This window comes from Denticeps clupeoides, chromosome 2, assembly GCF_900700375.1.
Source record: "Denticeps clupeoides chromosome 2, fDenClu1.1, whole genome shotgun sequence".
Classification (NCBI taxonomy): domain Eukaryota; kingdom Metazoa; phylum Chordata; class Actinopteri; order Clupeiformes; family Denticipitidae; genus Denticeps; species Denticeps clupeoides.
This window is the reverse complement of record NC_041708.1, coordinates 18,018,394-18,031,169: the sequence shown is the minus strand read 5'-3', so window position 1 is coordinate 18,031,169 and position 12,776 is coordinate 18,018,394. Positions and strand designations below refer to the sequence as shown.

Sequence of the window (12,776 nt, the reverse complement as noted above, 5' to 3'; positions counted from 1 at the left end):
TTGTTATGAAAAAACTTTAAATATGATGCAACAAGCAGGAGTGGCTTCCTTTTGGTCACTCTACCATAGCCCTGATTGGTGGATTGCTGCAGATGTTGTTGTTCTTCCTCTGTCCACAAAGGACCTCTGGAGCTCTGACAGAGTGACCATTGGGTTCTTGGTTACCTCCCTGACTAAGATCCTTCTCCTCTGATTTCTGAGTTTCTCCCCTGCCAGCTCTTGGAAAAGTACAACTGAAAATAGCATCCATTTCCCATGAAGAGAATAAGTGTACCAGATTATTACAAAGTGGCCAGTGCCAGTGGCTTTCATAGCAATTTTTTACCATGAATTAGAACACAAGGCGATCTTTCAACCCTTTATTTCCACTAGATATTTCAAGTGTGCATGTTCCTATCACCAGTAATATGGAGAGAGGCTCAGGAAAGGTCAACACTGATACTCAAAGAGCCTTTTTTTAAATCAAGTTCAATATAATGGAAAAGTTAAAGCCTGTAGATCCTGGTAAATAGGATTTTGTTTTTGATGTGGATAAAACACTGTAAGTGTATATCAATACAGATGCTCCTTAATAGGTGAGATTAGTTATGACTCTATTGTTTTTCAGTATCAAACTGGTAAATAAATGCATGAACCTGCCAAGCAGTAGTAGCTGTGAGCCTCTCCTCAACATTGAAGCTCATTAAAACCCCTTTAAGGAGTAGAATTGTTTACAAGAGGCATAGTAATCTCAATATTATATTATACACTCGACATAGTGTCTGTGCTATTGTCTTTTTCTGGTCTTATCTGAGGGAAATATACATTTCCTACTTGTGGGACTAATAAAGGATCATCTTATCTCTTATCTCAAAATTAGCCAAAATAAAATGAAACTTTACAGAGTAAGGATTATATAATTAATAGCCAGCACTGGGCTCAGGGCCTGCTGTTGCTGCTGGTCCTCCCTGGCACCGGAGGATCCAGACCCTCTAGATGCTTCCCTACTTTTCACTGTCATACAGGTAGTTCCGGCTCCTCAGGGTTCCTGCGCACAAAAGACAGGGCTGTAACATCCAGCCCTTGATATTGCACGTCCCTGCTGGATGCTCCAGCTCTCCTCCCTGCATCGCACAGGAGAGGGTACCAGATTGCCCAGTGACTGATAGCATACCCCAGGGAGGTCCTTTATGGTGACGTGCATCCCCTGCCACTGCATAGCCCTTCTGCGGGCCCGGACTATCCAGAGACCGATTGACCACCATTAACCACCCGCCCTTCTGTCATTGTGGGGGCTTCGCTTGACCCCTTCACAGCTTAGTTCCTTTTGCATCCGTTGTATCGAGCGTTCCCTCTTCCTGCCCAACCTGGCTGGACCCTCTGGCCACCCTGGGGTCTTTGTGGCCCACACACGCCCACACCTGGACCGCCCTCCTCACCGGCTACGGACAGATAACACACACAGAGAAAGACAAATCATCTAGCACCCCTTCAGGTCTCTTCAAAACCTCCTTCGGGGGTGAGAACAGGAGAGTTGAACCAGGGACCTCCATACAACTGCTCAGTACCCCTCTCACTAGCTTCAACGGAGGGCGGCTTCTTGTCGCTGGAATGAGTTGCTGGAGTCCATCTGTCCCACTCCTTTTTTCCTGCAGGGAACTAACATGATCACTGCAGGCTGGGGTGGGAGCGTGAGTGTTGGTGGCAGCCGTGAACAGGCTTGCTTGCAGTGAGCGGAGCGCGGGGAGCTGGAACGGGAGGCTGCCGATGGTATTGCATGCCCGCTGGGGATGGCAGAATGCAGGACGCTGCGCTGCAGACAGTGGTGGGCATGAGCTGGTGGTGGTTGGTGGCCACTGCTTACTGTACAGGCAGGCTGGATGGTGTTGGGGGGCGTGGAGCTGGGACTGATGGCCGCAGACCTTGCCACTTCCAGGTGTCACGGATAATTTGGAGATCAACGTCACATTACGGCACGACTTGCCGTGGCTCGACACCCCAACCCCCCCCCCCAGAAACAGAACTAAACATAGAGCCAGGAGCAAGTGTCCACATTTATGTTGCAGCAGCCACTGGGTGCTGCCGATCTGCTTTTAAAGAGTCCTGAGTAATCATGATCATTAAGATCACTTAATTAGGTGCCTCAGCACCGGCTGTGATTGCCCACTGGCACCGGGGTGTCACAGCATTGTTAAGTATTCATATAAGATAACTTCTGCAAGATATCTAGTATTATTTTGCAGATATTATTTTATATAATATTCTTATATTATAATATTATCTTGTTTTCACTTTGACTAACAGCATTTATTTAGTTGTTGGCAAATTAAGCAACTGCATAACAGAAATGTGCGAATATTTTTCATTAGCCTATTAAGCGTTGTGTAAATTCTTGCTCAATACAGCAGTACATTGAATACTGTCTGCCACAGCAGCTGCAGGTCATACTGTTCAGAACAGGCCACCTACTGCACTGAACAGCTAACTGAGCAGCACACAGTAATTTAATAAAACAGACCTCATCATCGGGGGGTGTGGCACAAAACTCTGAGTCCTTTACATGAGTTGCCTCTGTGCAAAGCCTCGTTCTTGATCCCGGCTGCATTCCAGGCTGCATGCGATAAAACATTGGGTTATCCCCCAATATTGTCACCGTAAGCTTCTGACACCAACACTTCACAGACACATCCATTATTGGCACATTCATTATTCCTTTTACTGACATCTGTCTTCATTAGTTCTGTTCATTATGTGAAATTTTGCGATCACAAAAACCCAGTTCATTTCTTCTTTACTTATTTTTCAGATGTTTGGCCCTTATTTTCCAATATAGATATTGCATTTAAAAAGCATGTTTCAGCTACAATAGTAGGCCCAAAGTTTTGATAATGACAAATGCTATTAATATTCACAAAATTTGCAGCTTCAGCGTTTTAGATCTTTTTGTCAGTTGTTTCTGTGGTGTGTTGAAGTGTAATTAGAATCATTTTCAGAATCATTATAATCAGGCTTTTATTGACAATTTCATCAAGTTTATGCTAAGAGTACATATCTGTATTTTTTTTTTCAAGATGTCTGTCAATCAATTTCTGGGGCCAAATCCTGACTGGTTGCAACCCATTCCATCATAATCAGTGCTTGGAGTTTGTCAGAATTTGTGGGGGTTTGCTCATCCACCTGCCTCTGGAGGGTGACAAAACGTTCTCAATTGGACTAAGTTTCCCAAAATGTAAAAGTTTTGTTCCCTGAGCCATTTATTTATCATATTGGTCTTATGGCACAGTGCTCCATCATGCTGGAAAATGCATTGTTCTTCACTAAATGGTTGTTGAATGGTTTGGAGAAGTTGCTGTCGGAGGAAGTTTTGGTATCATTCTTTATTCACGGCTGTGTTCTTAGGCAAAATTGTCAGCCCACTCCCTTGGATGAAAAGAAGACCCACACATGAATGGTCTGATGGTGGTGCTCACCTTTTCTTCTCTGGACAATCATTTTTCTAGATGCCCCAAACAATCAGGAACGGGGTTAATGAGAGAAAATGACTTTACCCCAGTCCACAGCAGTCCAATCACTGTACTTTTTGCAGAATATCAGTCTGTCCTTGATGTTTTACTTGGAGAGAAGTGGCTTCTTCTGGCACTTGCTGGCCTTTCTAGGGTGCCATGAAGCCTTCAGCACAACACTTGAACTTCTATCCTTGAAGTTTTTGATGATCTAATAAATGGTTGGTGCAATCTTAGTAGCAGCAATATCCTTGCCTGTGAAGCCATTTTATGCAACACAAGGATGACTGCACATGTTTCCTTGCAGGTAACCATGGTTAACAGAGGAAGAACAAGGATTTCAAGAATCACATTTTAAAGCATCTATTCTGCTATTGTAACTAAATCAGCATGACAGAATGATCTCCAGCCTTGTGCTCTTCAACACTCACTCGTATTAACCAGAGGATCACTGAAATGATCTCAGCATGTCCTTTTGTGGCAGGGCAGTGATATGCAATGTTTATTTATTTTTTGGGGATTAAGTTCAATTTCATGGCAAAGAGGGACTTTGCAATTCATCTGTTCACTCTTCATAAAATTCTGGAGTAAATGCAAAATGCCGTAATAAAAACAGAAGCAGCGAACTTCATGAAAACCAGAATTTGTGTCATTCTCAGAACATTCCATTTCCATTCAATAATACACTTTTTCTTGTGGCCATAGATTTCTCAATGGTAACACATCTTTAAAATATTGTATTTCTTACTTCAAACTCTACAAAGTACAGTAAATAAACAAAGTCCACCAGGGCACCCAGACCCAGATCCTTGAATTCCAGTTCATTGTGTCAATAGTTGTAAATGCGCCTTAATATGCAATCGCTGCAATATGCTATTTGTATTCAATGTATGCAGTAAAACATGATTAAAGCTCTGTAATTGATGCACTTTTTTCTCATTTCAGTAATCATCTCCATGAATTCACTAAATTAATCTCGTTCACTTGTTTCAATATAGAATGCATAAGCCTTTGTTCTCATTTTCCTGAACAAGATAAAAAGAGACAAAACTATTGGTTTTGTTTACTTAAGTTTACGGGTAATCTTTCAGGTTTTGACATTGAAAAATGATACTTATACTAATGTTTTTGTTTGCCAATTATTACATTTGGCCCTACAAAATATAAAAACAAATGTGTAATGGTAAGTGAAATGTGCATAATTATTCTTTTTTTACATTAGTTAACACCGTTTGTCTGACATATTACTATATTACTATCTGTAGACTGTCACATGTTGCATCTCTTTTTCCTCATGCTTGTTTTTAAGCGTGATGTCACTGATCTGTTTTTTTCAGGGGAGCCAAATGCCCCTAAACTGGAGGGCATTATGCAACCGGCCAATGTATTCATGGTGAAGTGGGTGAGGCAGGATGATGGCGGGTCACCCATCACACACTACCTGGTCCGATACAAACCTGTGAGTATAACTGACACCACACCTGTCAGTTCTAGCATACTAAGTAGTCAACATCAATTTTGTGTGTGAACAGAAAGAGGCTACAGAATGGAAGCAAGAGATTCGGATGCCTGGTGGAAGCGAGTACATACTTCTGAATGGTCTGGACTGGGACACTGAGTATGACGTCATCGTTGTTGCAGAGAACATGCAAGGCAAATCCAAGCCTGCAACACTGAACTTCAGAACAGCTTCAGAACCAGAAGCTAGTCCAGGTAGAGTCCACACACCAGCACAAAGCAACTGTCTTTCACAACAGTTTTTAAAGCTCTTTATTTGTTCGGAAAGATTCTTATTCCTTTTTCTCTCACACACATTTGCATGGTGTGATGGAGCATTGTTTTTGCTTGAACCACTAGTAATTTAATTATTTTGGCAAATTTCATAAATCAGAAGCCACTACAATTGAAGAAATTCGCATAAGAAATAAAAAGTCAGTCAACAGACAGTTATGATAAATTATTCTCTTATGTTAGGTCAGAGTACCCAGAAAAATATTCGGAAGCATGTTTCTTCTGGTGACTTTTGCACACAAACATGCTTCTTTTCTGCTATTGCTGTTCAGCGTCCCCCGATAAACTTAGTAATTCTCAGCCTCCTAACAGCTACCCACTGTTCACAAAGTCCCTGATGGAATGGACCGGTTCATACAGCTGTGCAGCGTGGATAGTTTGTACTATCCTGTGTAGGTGCTAAAGGTCTCAGCTCTTGGTGGTGTTACATGTCCTTCATTATACATCCATACATTCAAATCTCGATTCAAGCAAACGCACATGAAACCTATCCAACATTATAGCTGTAAAATTGCTCTTTTGATAGCACATGCAAGTGTGTGTGTTTGTGTTGTCCAGATCCTGATTTGCAAATTTTGCAAAATAAATGTTACCTACTTGTCCATCAGAAACAGTCATCTCCTCATCTCATATCCATTTCAACTAACACCTCATTGATGCTCTGGATCTAAGAACTTTTTGTTCTTTAGATGTTATCTGAAGATGTTCAGATAACATCTTATCTGCCACTCGTTTTCTCAGCATATAAATCCACGATACCTCATCTCATTTTTGACATAAAATGAAAAAGTGTCCCTGCTGTTGTTGTTTGGCTGGACATCAATTTTCCTGAAGCCTATCTAGTCGATGGTGTCTTTACACATTCACACATGATCTGAAAACATCCTGAAAACGCATTCAGTTGGGCATTATTTGTATATGAATTCATTTAAATGAAAATTGGTATTAACTTATTGGAATTTTATATTTGTTCTTTTGTTTTTCCATTTTTTGTTTTCCTCATAACAACTTATGTTGTTGGATTTTTTTAATGTTATGAATTTTGACTTTCTCTTCTTCCTCTTTCTCTCTCTCCCTACCTCTTTTTCTTTGGTCTTTACCCCATGTCCTTCTGTCTCTCTTCCTCTGCTTCTGTCTGTGTCTCCCTGATAATTGACATTCATACTCCTTACCTGCCCTGCTGCTCCTCTCCTGCCTCTGTGTGTGTTGTGTTGTGTTGTGTTGTGTTGTGTTGTGTTGTGTAGCGACACTTGGCAGCTCCTCACTGGTTTTTACACCCTTGTCTCTCATTTTATCTGTGTTAGTGATGATTCTACTGTGGTAATGCTGACAGTATAGAACTAATTTTCTGGTTCCTGACACATTTTCGAATGTTCTGCTGAGCAGGAACACAGACCTTTTAACCAGTTTTATTAACAGAATTAACCAATGGCACCTGATGCCACACACTGCATTGTTACGCTTGACATAATACTTGACTATCCCAGTAGTGTCAGATGTGTGAACTGCAAAGATTTTATACAGATGAGCTATGAATGTTCATCTGGCACTAATAGCAAAGAATTTCTAACTTTGAAAGTGTGTATGTCTCTAGATATGCAAAGATGTAAATAAATATTACGTATTGTATTACGATTTTTTACATGAAAGCTGTAACAACAGTGAACGACACTCCGTTTATTTTCCTTCCATTTATCACAGGTATTTCTATAAACAAACTAAGTCTATGAATATTCATGACTTAAAGTTGCATCAACTGTCAATGTACTTGAGAATTAAATATATATATATCTTTTTTTTTGTTAGTTTGTTTTGTTGTTTTTTTTTTTTTTTTTTTTTACATGATTTCAATTACACCTGTGTTTTACATCAATGGCTATGAGTGTCGAGAGTATGAGTGTATTCATTCCCTCTCAGTCATGCTGCTGTGGGTCAGAAGTCACATGACTGATTTGTACTTTGCTTCTACTGAAAGTCATGATAAATCATGAAAATATAAAAAAATTCTCATTTCAAATTCATTTTAGATCTTTCAATGTAAGGTAGTTATTGTCTGGCATCTCCCAAGTCCTGCTTGAGCTGATTAAAGAAACTGCCATATTTGTTATGTTCTATTTTGAATTTCTCACAAAATTCAAAGGTAAAATATTTATTTTAGTTTCTGAGGTTGTTAGATTTTTTAAGGGCTGAGGTAAGTAGACTATAGGTAGGTTCATAATACCGATATGTCCTCACAAACATATAAAACAAATGCATGCTGGTGAATGTATTCATAAAATATTTTTATTACATTATTTTAATCTAACAAAGTAATGCAAGGTAAGTTGGCATTCTATCTAAATAGTCATTGCAGATAAATATTTAGCGGGATTTATGTGTGTCATAACCGTGATCCAGTGGTGCGCACAGTCTTTTTTTTTATGGCAGCAGGGATACCAGGCAAATCTGTTTTTAGGCAGGCAGGTCAACTCAGAAGCTGGACTCTTCTCCAATGAAGCCACGCTGGTGTAATAGCTGCAGTATGTGGTTTTTAATTGTCCTGCTGAAATACACAAGGTTTCCACAAATGGCTGTTGCTCTTAAAACATTTTCTATACCTTATAGCATTCTGATCCTTCAGTGACTATGCTGAATGCACTTATGCATCCTTATAGCATCAAAAATGCTGGCCTTTAAACGGAACCATAAAACACTTTCCCACTTTGATACAGTACATTTTAAACGAGTCCACAGGACACAACGGCGCTGCTGGACCATGTTCAAATATGGCTTCCTTTTTGCATGATAGAGCTTTAGGTGGCATCTACAGATGACATGGCGCTGTTCACTGACAGTGGTTCATGGAAATATTCATTTGCCCGTTAAGTCATAATGTCATTGTCACAATCCAGTTAATTTCCCACCAGGCTATTACCTGGACAGAGATTCATATGGAATTACCAACTATTGGTGTGTTATGAATTGTAAACATTTGCATGATTGCATCAGACTGTGTCCCTCCCTCCTTCCAACAGACTCTCTGGACAGCGGTTTTGGGCTCACCACTGGGGTGATAGTGGGAATTCTCGTTGTGGTGTTTGTGCTGCTGCTGGTGGCTGTGGATGTCGTCTGCTACTTCTGTAACAAGTGTGGCCTGCTCATGTGCATCGCCGTCAACTTCTGTGGCAAGCCAGGACCCGGCAGCAAGGGGAAGGACATTGAGCAGGGCAAGGCTGCATACATGTGAGTGGCCATGTTTGTTAGGGCTCCAGGCATGTGGCCCTGTTGCTAATGTCATCCTCCATTGTCATCAGTGGTTTCTTGAAAATAAACATCTGAGTAATGCTCTACATTTGCATGATTCAATCTGATTAATATGATATCTGGACTGAATGGGGGCAGCCCCTCTGAATAAAGAATAAAGATGGCAGCAGTAGTGAACTAGTGCATTAGATCTTCTTCTGGTTAATTGTTGTTGGGAAAGATTTTGTAGGCTTTGAGAGCTGTAGTCATCGTTGCTTGAAGTGGCTTTGGGAGCCTGGGGAGGAATAAAACGTTCTCGCCAAGCACTAACCCCTCATTGCTCCAGTGTTTAATAATAACCACTGTGTCATATAGTCTTCTTATAATTATGAAATCCCAATAGTTTTGTTTTGTTCTCCACCAGAGGGAGCCCACGCCACACATTTATGTTCCATTCATGTATCCGCCCAGATTGAATCTCTCACCCCAGAAAGTGGGTCACCACAGCTCATATTCAGGATGCTTGTTTTCATCTAGACATCTGAAATATCACTAATTTGCAGCCTGCATGTTGCTTATGGTCCCATTCATGCTTTAGTCATGTTTATAGCACCTTTCATCCTGTTCACACATTCAGGTCTCGGTGTTGGTTTACATTGGAGATGTAATGTTATTCTATGTTGCATTATGTGCCTTGCCTGAAAATATGACATTGTGACGCTTGAGGCCCACCTCACCAGTTTGTTATTTCTGAGATTGCTCTATGTGGGGCTTGTTCTCCAGGGATGAGCCCAGATCACTGAATGGTCCAAATCTTTCATCAAACAGAAAAGATGAGTGTAATCAGCCCATTGTGGAGATGAGGACAGAGGAGGAGACAACAACAAACCATGATGTGGGGGGACACCTGGAGCCTAGCGAGACCACCCCACTAACAGAGCCAGAGTAAGAAATCCCCCAGCGTCGCTCATACGCTCAGCGTGTGTTATCATCGCACAATATTGTGTAACATTTGTACATCTAGAGTATTAATGTGTTATCTACATTCATATGATATGTCACATTTATATGTCTAATAATATTTAGACGTCTCAGTAGTGTACCTGGCATGCTGGCTGGGACTCTGGGGGCAGATTTGACAGTGATTGATGAACTGACTGATGAGCTTGTCCCGCCTCCAGAGGTTTATCAGCATTTTTTGATGGAGGTGTCCCACTGTGTCTGTGTATTAAACCATTCTGCCTGTGTTGTGTTGTGCTGTGTGTGTTAGAGATGATTAACACTTCCACTGTCTACTACTCCTATGTCTGGGCCCACAATGCTACCTTTCTCTGTTTCTTTGTCTCCATTCCTACAGGCGGGTGGCTGACAACGTCACCAGAGGGCTGGACCTGCCCCTGTCAGTGAACACTAACTCTGAGACCTTTGACCACAGCCAGAGTCCCACGAGCGAAAGCACCACTCTCACCTCCAGCACCACCGCCCCACCCCCAGATCCTGTCCCTACCACTGCCCCGCCAATCCTTGCCCCCAACACAGTCAGTCAGGCTCCACTAGTGGACCTGGACGATGGCCGTGCTGCAGAGGCTGAGGCAGCGCCAGCCCCGCCCACAGCATCAGCCACTGCACCCATCCCTGTACTCACCAACCACACAGACCCCCCAGCTGAGGTGGAACCAGCGCCAGCTGACTCCATCAACCAGCCTTTAGACAGCCCAGTTCTCACCCACCCTGAAGAGTCCCACTCCCCTGCCTTGCACCTGCCCCAGGATGAGTTGCAACTCCTGTCCACCACAGCCTCCACTGCCCCCTCAGACCCTGCAGTCAGCAAGTACGGATCCTTTTAGAGGGTCTCTGTGTGCTTCCGTCTCGTGTTTGTGTCAGTGTGGCACGTCCTTCACAGTTTTTCTTTTACTGCGTTCCTCCATGTAGGTAACTAATGACAGAACTGTGTGTGTTGCAGGAAGAGTCTTGCTCAGGAACAAATACAGCTAGAGGACATGGAGCTGAACACCGATTTATCAGCTGCTAACCATGCCGTGTCAGCCAACAGCACAGAAAATAAAGCGTGAAGCGGCGGTGCTCTGCTGGCAAAAAATAAATGTGTTATTCTTTTCATGTGTCTTTATAAATCGCTTTCACAACAACATACATACGTACGTCAGTTACTTCCACAAAACCTGACAGTCACCAAAAATCTTATCTGCATTTCACTCTTGATTTCCTGATGAATAAATCTGGGTTTTACCATATTTTCCACAACCGAATAAGATACAAGTCCTTTTGTATCATTCTTTTAATTTCCAAGAGAGATAAATAGTTTTTCTTCCATGTAGTTATTTTAATTCAAATGTAAATGAGTTCTTGTTTTTTATGCTTATCCATTGAGGGCTAGTCTCATGAAATTGGTTGTACAGTATGTACACACACACATACGCATATGTATATATGTATATGTATGTATATGTATGTATGTATGTGTACATATACAATATACAGTATATGTGAGTGTGTGTGTGTGTGTGTGTGTGTGTGTGTATATATATATATATATATACTATGTGTGTGTGTGTGTGTGTGTGTGTGTGTGTGTATATATCCCATCTTTCTTCACTGAGGGCATCTGCTAGGTTTTGGTGAAGTTCTAATTTCCATCATATATCAGAGCTTTTCTGTTTCACACAACATCGATCATACAACATAAACCTACAATTTTACACATATTCGTTGTTGAGACCATTCTTATATATAGTGTGGGTTTTGAACAAAAATCTCTGAATCATTTTTGTACTGTGTACTTCTGAAAGATTTTTTTCCACTGTTGACTGCAAGCTTGTGCACTGTGATTGTGTCTGTAAATTGTTCTTTGTTATAAATTTATGAAACTGCATAGCTTGATGGTGAAAAATATCTCTTCTTTTTAACATGATATTATATAAAAAATTAAACGGGGTCCTGTATGTTTTTTTTTCTTTTTCACTGACTTCATGAGCTACCAGCTCCAATGCTACCGGAGACAGAAAACAACTATTAAAGACATTTTTACCACAAACACCATGGTTCTGTCTGAATAGAGTGTACAGGTTCCATATTTCGAAACATTTTTGTAAGTTGCCTGACAAAAAAAAGGCCTCAGACAATGTTTGTGGTGTTTTTGTTAGTGACATTTAACCAAATTTCGTTTCATGATGCAGAGCATTTGTAGTTCTTTTTTTTATTTATTTATCAAACAGCATGATAAATGTTGGACACCACACAACCACCAGAACAGAATTCTGGTAAATTCCATTAGCAAGACACATGCTATCATTTTTTTTTCATTTGAAAAGCCATCATCCTTGGTAATTTAGCAAAAAAATAAAATAAACCGATTCAAAAATTGAATGATAATTTCCAAGATACAAATATATAGCAAGCTTTTTATTTGTGTAAATACTGAAGATATACTTTGTGTGACATTAGTGATCACTCCCCATATTCTACATCAATTATCGTGCCGTGGAAGCTTTTTCCAATCTTTTTTTTTTGTTGCAGAATTAATTTTATTGACCTTTTTTTAGACCACCAAGCCCAACAAAAGGGAAAAGGGCTTCTTAAGGTTTTACAAACTACTGAAATGCTCCTCTGCATTTCAGTGTATTCAGTATAAATATATCCAGTCATGGAACTGAAAACGAAAGCCACGTGTCACAGGCCTGTTCATGGCCAGCAGGCGGCGCTATATTCCTCCCCGCGATGCGTACAGGTTCAGCCCAATGCGAACAGTCAATTGGAATGTACGCCTATTGGAATTTTTATATATATATATATATATATATATATATATATATATATTTGTTTTTGTACAATTATATTTCATTTTTTTTAACCAACACCTCAGCATTAATTTTGAGGGAACAAAAAAAACAACAAATTACAAGCTGCACATTTTAATGCATTAAACATAGTTGTAAACCTTACTTTTGACATGTGGCATTTATTTCGGATGTTACTCTATCACACCCTCTCTCAATTCAATAATGAATTCATAATTACTTGAAATCTATAATCCTCCAGATTCGCAGGCCTTCGCCCCTTTTCCCAGGGCCAGTGTAATATGATTACCCCGTTGTTCGTGGTCAGTGTGGTGGTTGAGTAGCCCCAGGAGCACAGCGTCCCCCTCCAGAGGCCGGACAATGGCGGGCCGGAGTGGGAGTGGGAGTGGGAGTGGGAGACACATTCCTGTTCACTCACAGTTTACCGCGTCACCCTCCCATTCGTGTCCACTTCACACCGAATTCA

The 12,776-nt window shown here is 40.9% G+C and overlaps 1 protein-coding gene across 24 annotated transcripts in view; it reads left to right on the top strand.

The window, feature by feature from the left end:
• ncam1b (neural cell adhesion molecule 1b) overlaps window positions 1-11,443 on the top strand; it is a 71,731-nt gene extending 60,288 nt beyond the window's left edge. For 11 of the 24 annotated variants that reach the window (XM_028969834.1, XM_028969828.1, XM_028969821.1 and 8 more), the window contains 6 exons: window positions 4,820-4,941; window positions 5,015-5,195; window positions 8,288-8,495; window positions 9,279-9,440; window positions 9,853-10,326; window positions 10,459-11,443. In XM_028969834.1, coding sequence (XP_028825667.1) covers window positions 4,820-4,941; window positions 5,015-5,195; window positions 8,288-8,495; window positions 9,279-9,440; window positions 9,853-10,326; window positions 10,459-10,567 — 1,256 coding nt within the window. In that variant the 3' untranslated portion in view covers window positions 10,568-11,443. Of the gene's footprint in view, window positions 1-4,819; window positions 4,942-5,014; window positions 5,196-6,517; window positions 7,069-8,287; window positions 8,496-9,278; window positions 9,441-9,852; window positions 10,327-10,458 lie in introns of those variants that run through there. The other 13 variants (XM_028969837.1, XM_028969835.1, XM_028969833.1 and 10 more) reach the window with 4 other exon arrangements.
• The last annotated feature ends 1,333 nt before the right edge of the window (window positions 11,444-12,776 follow it).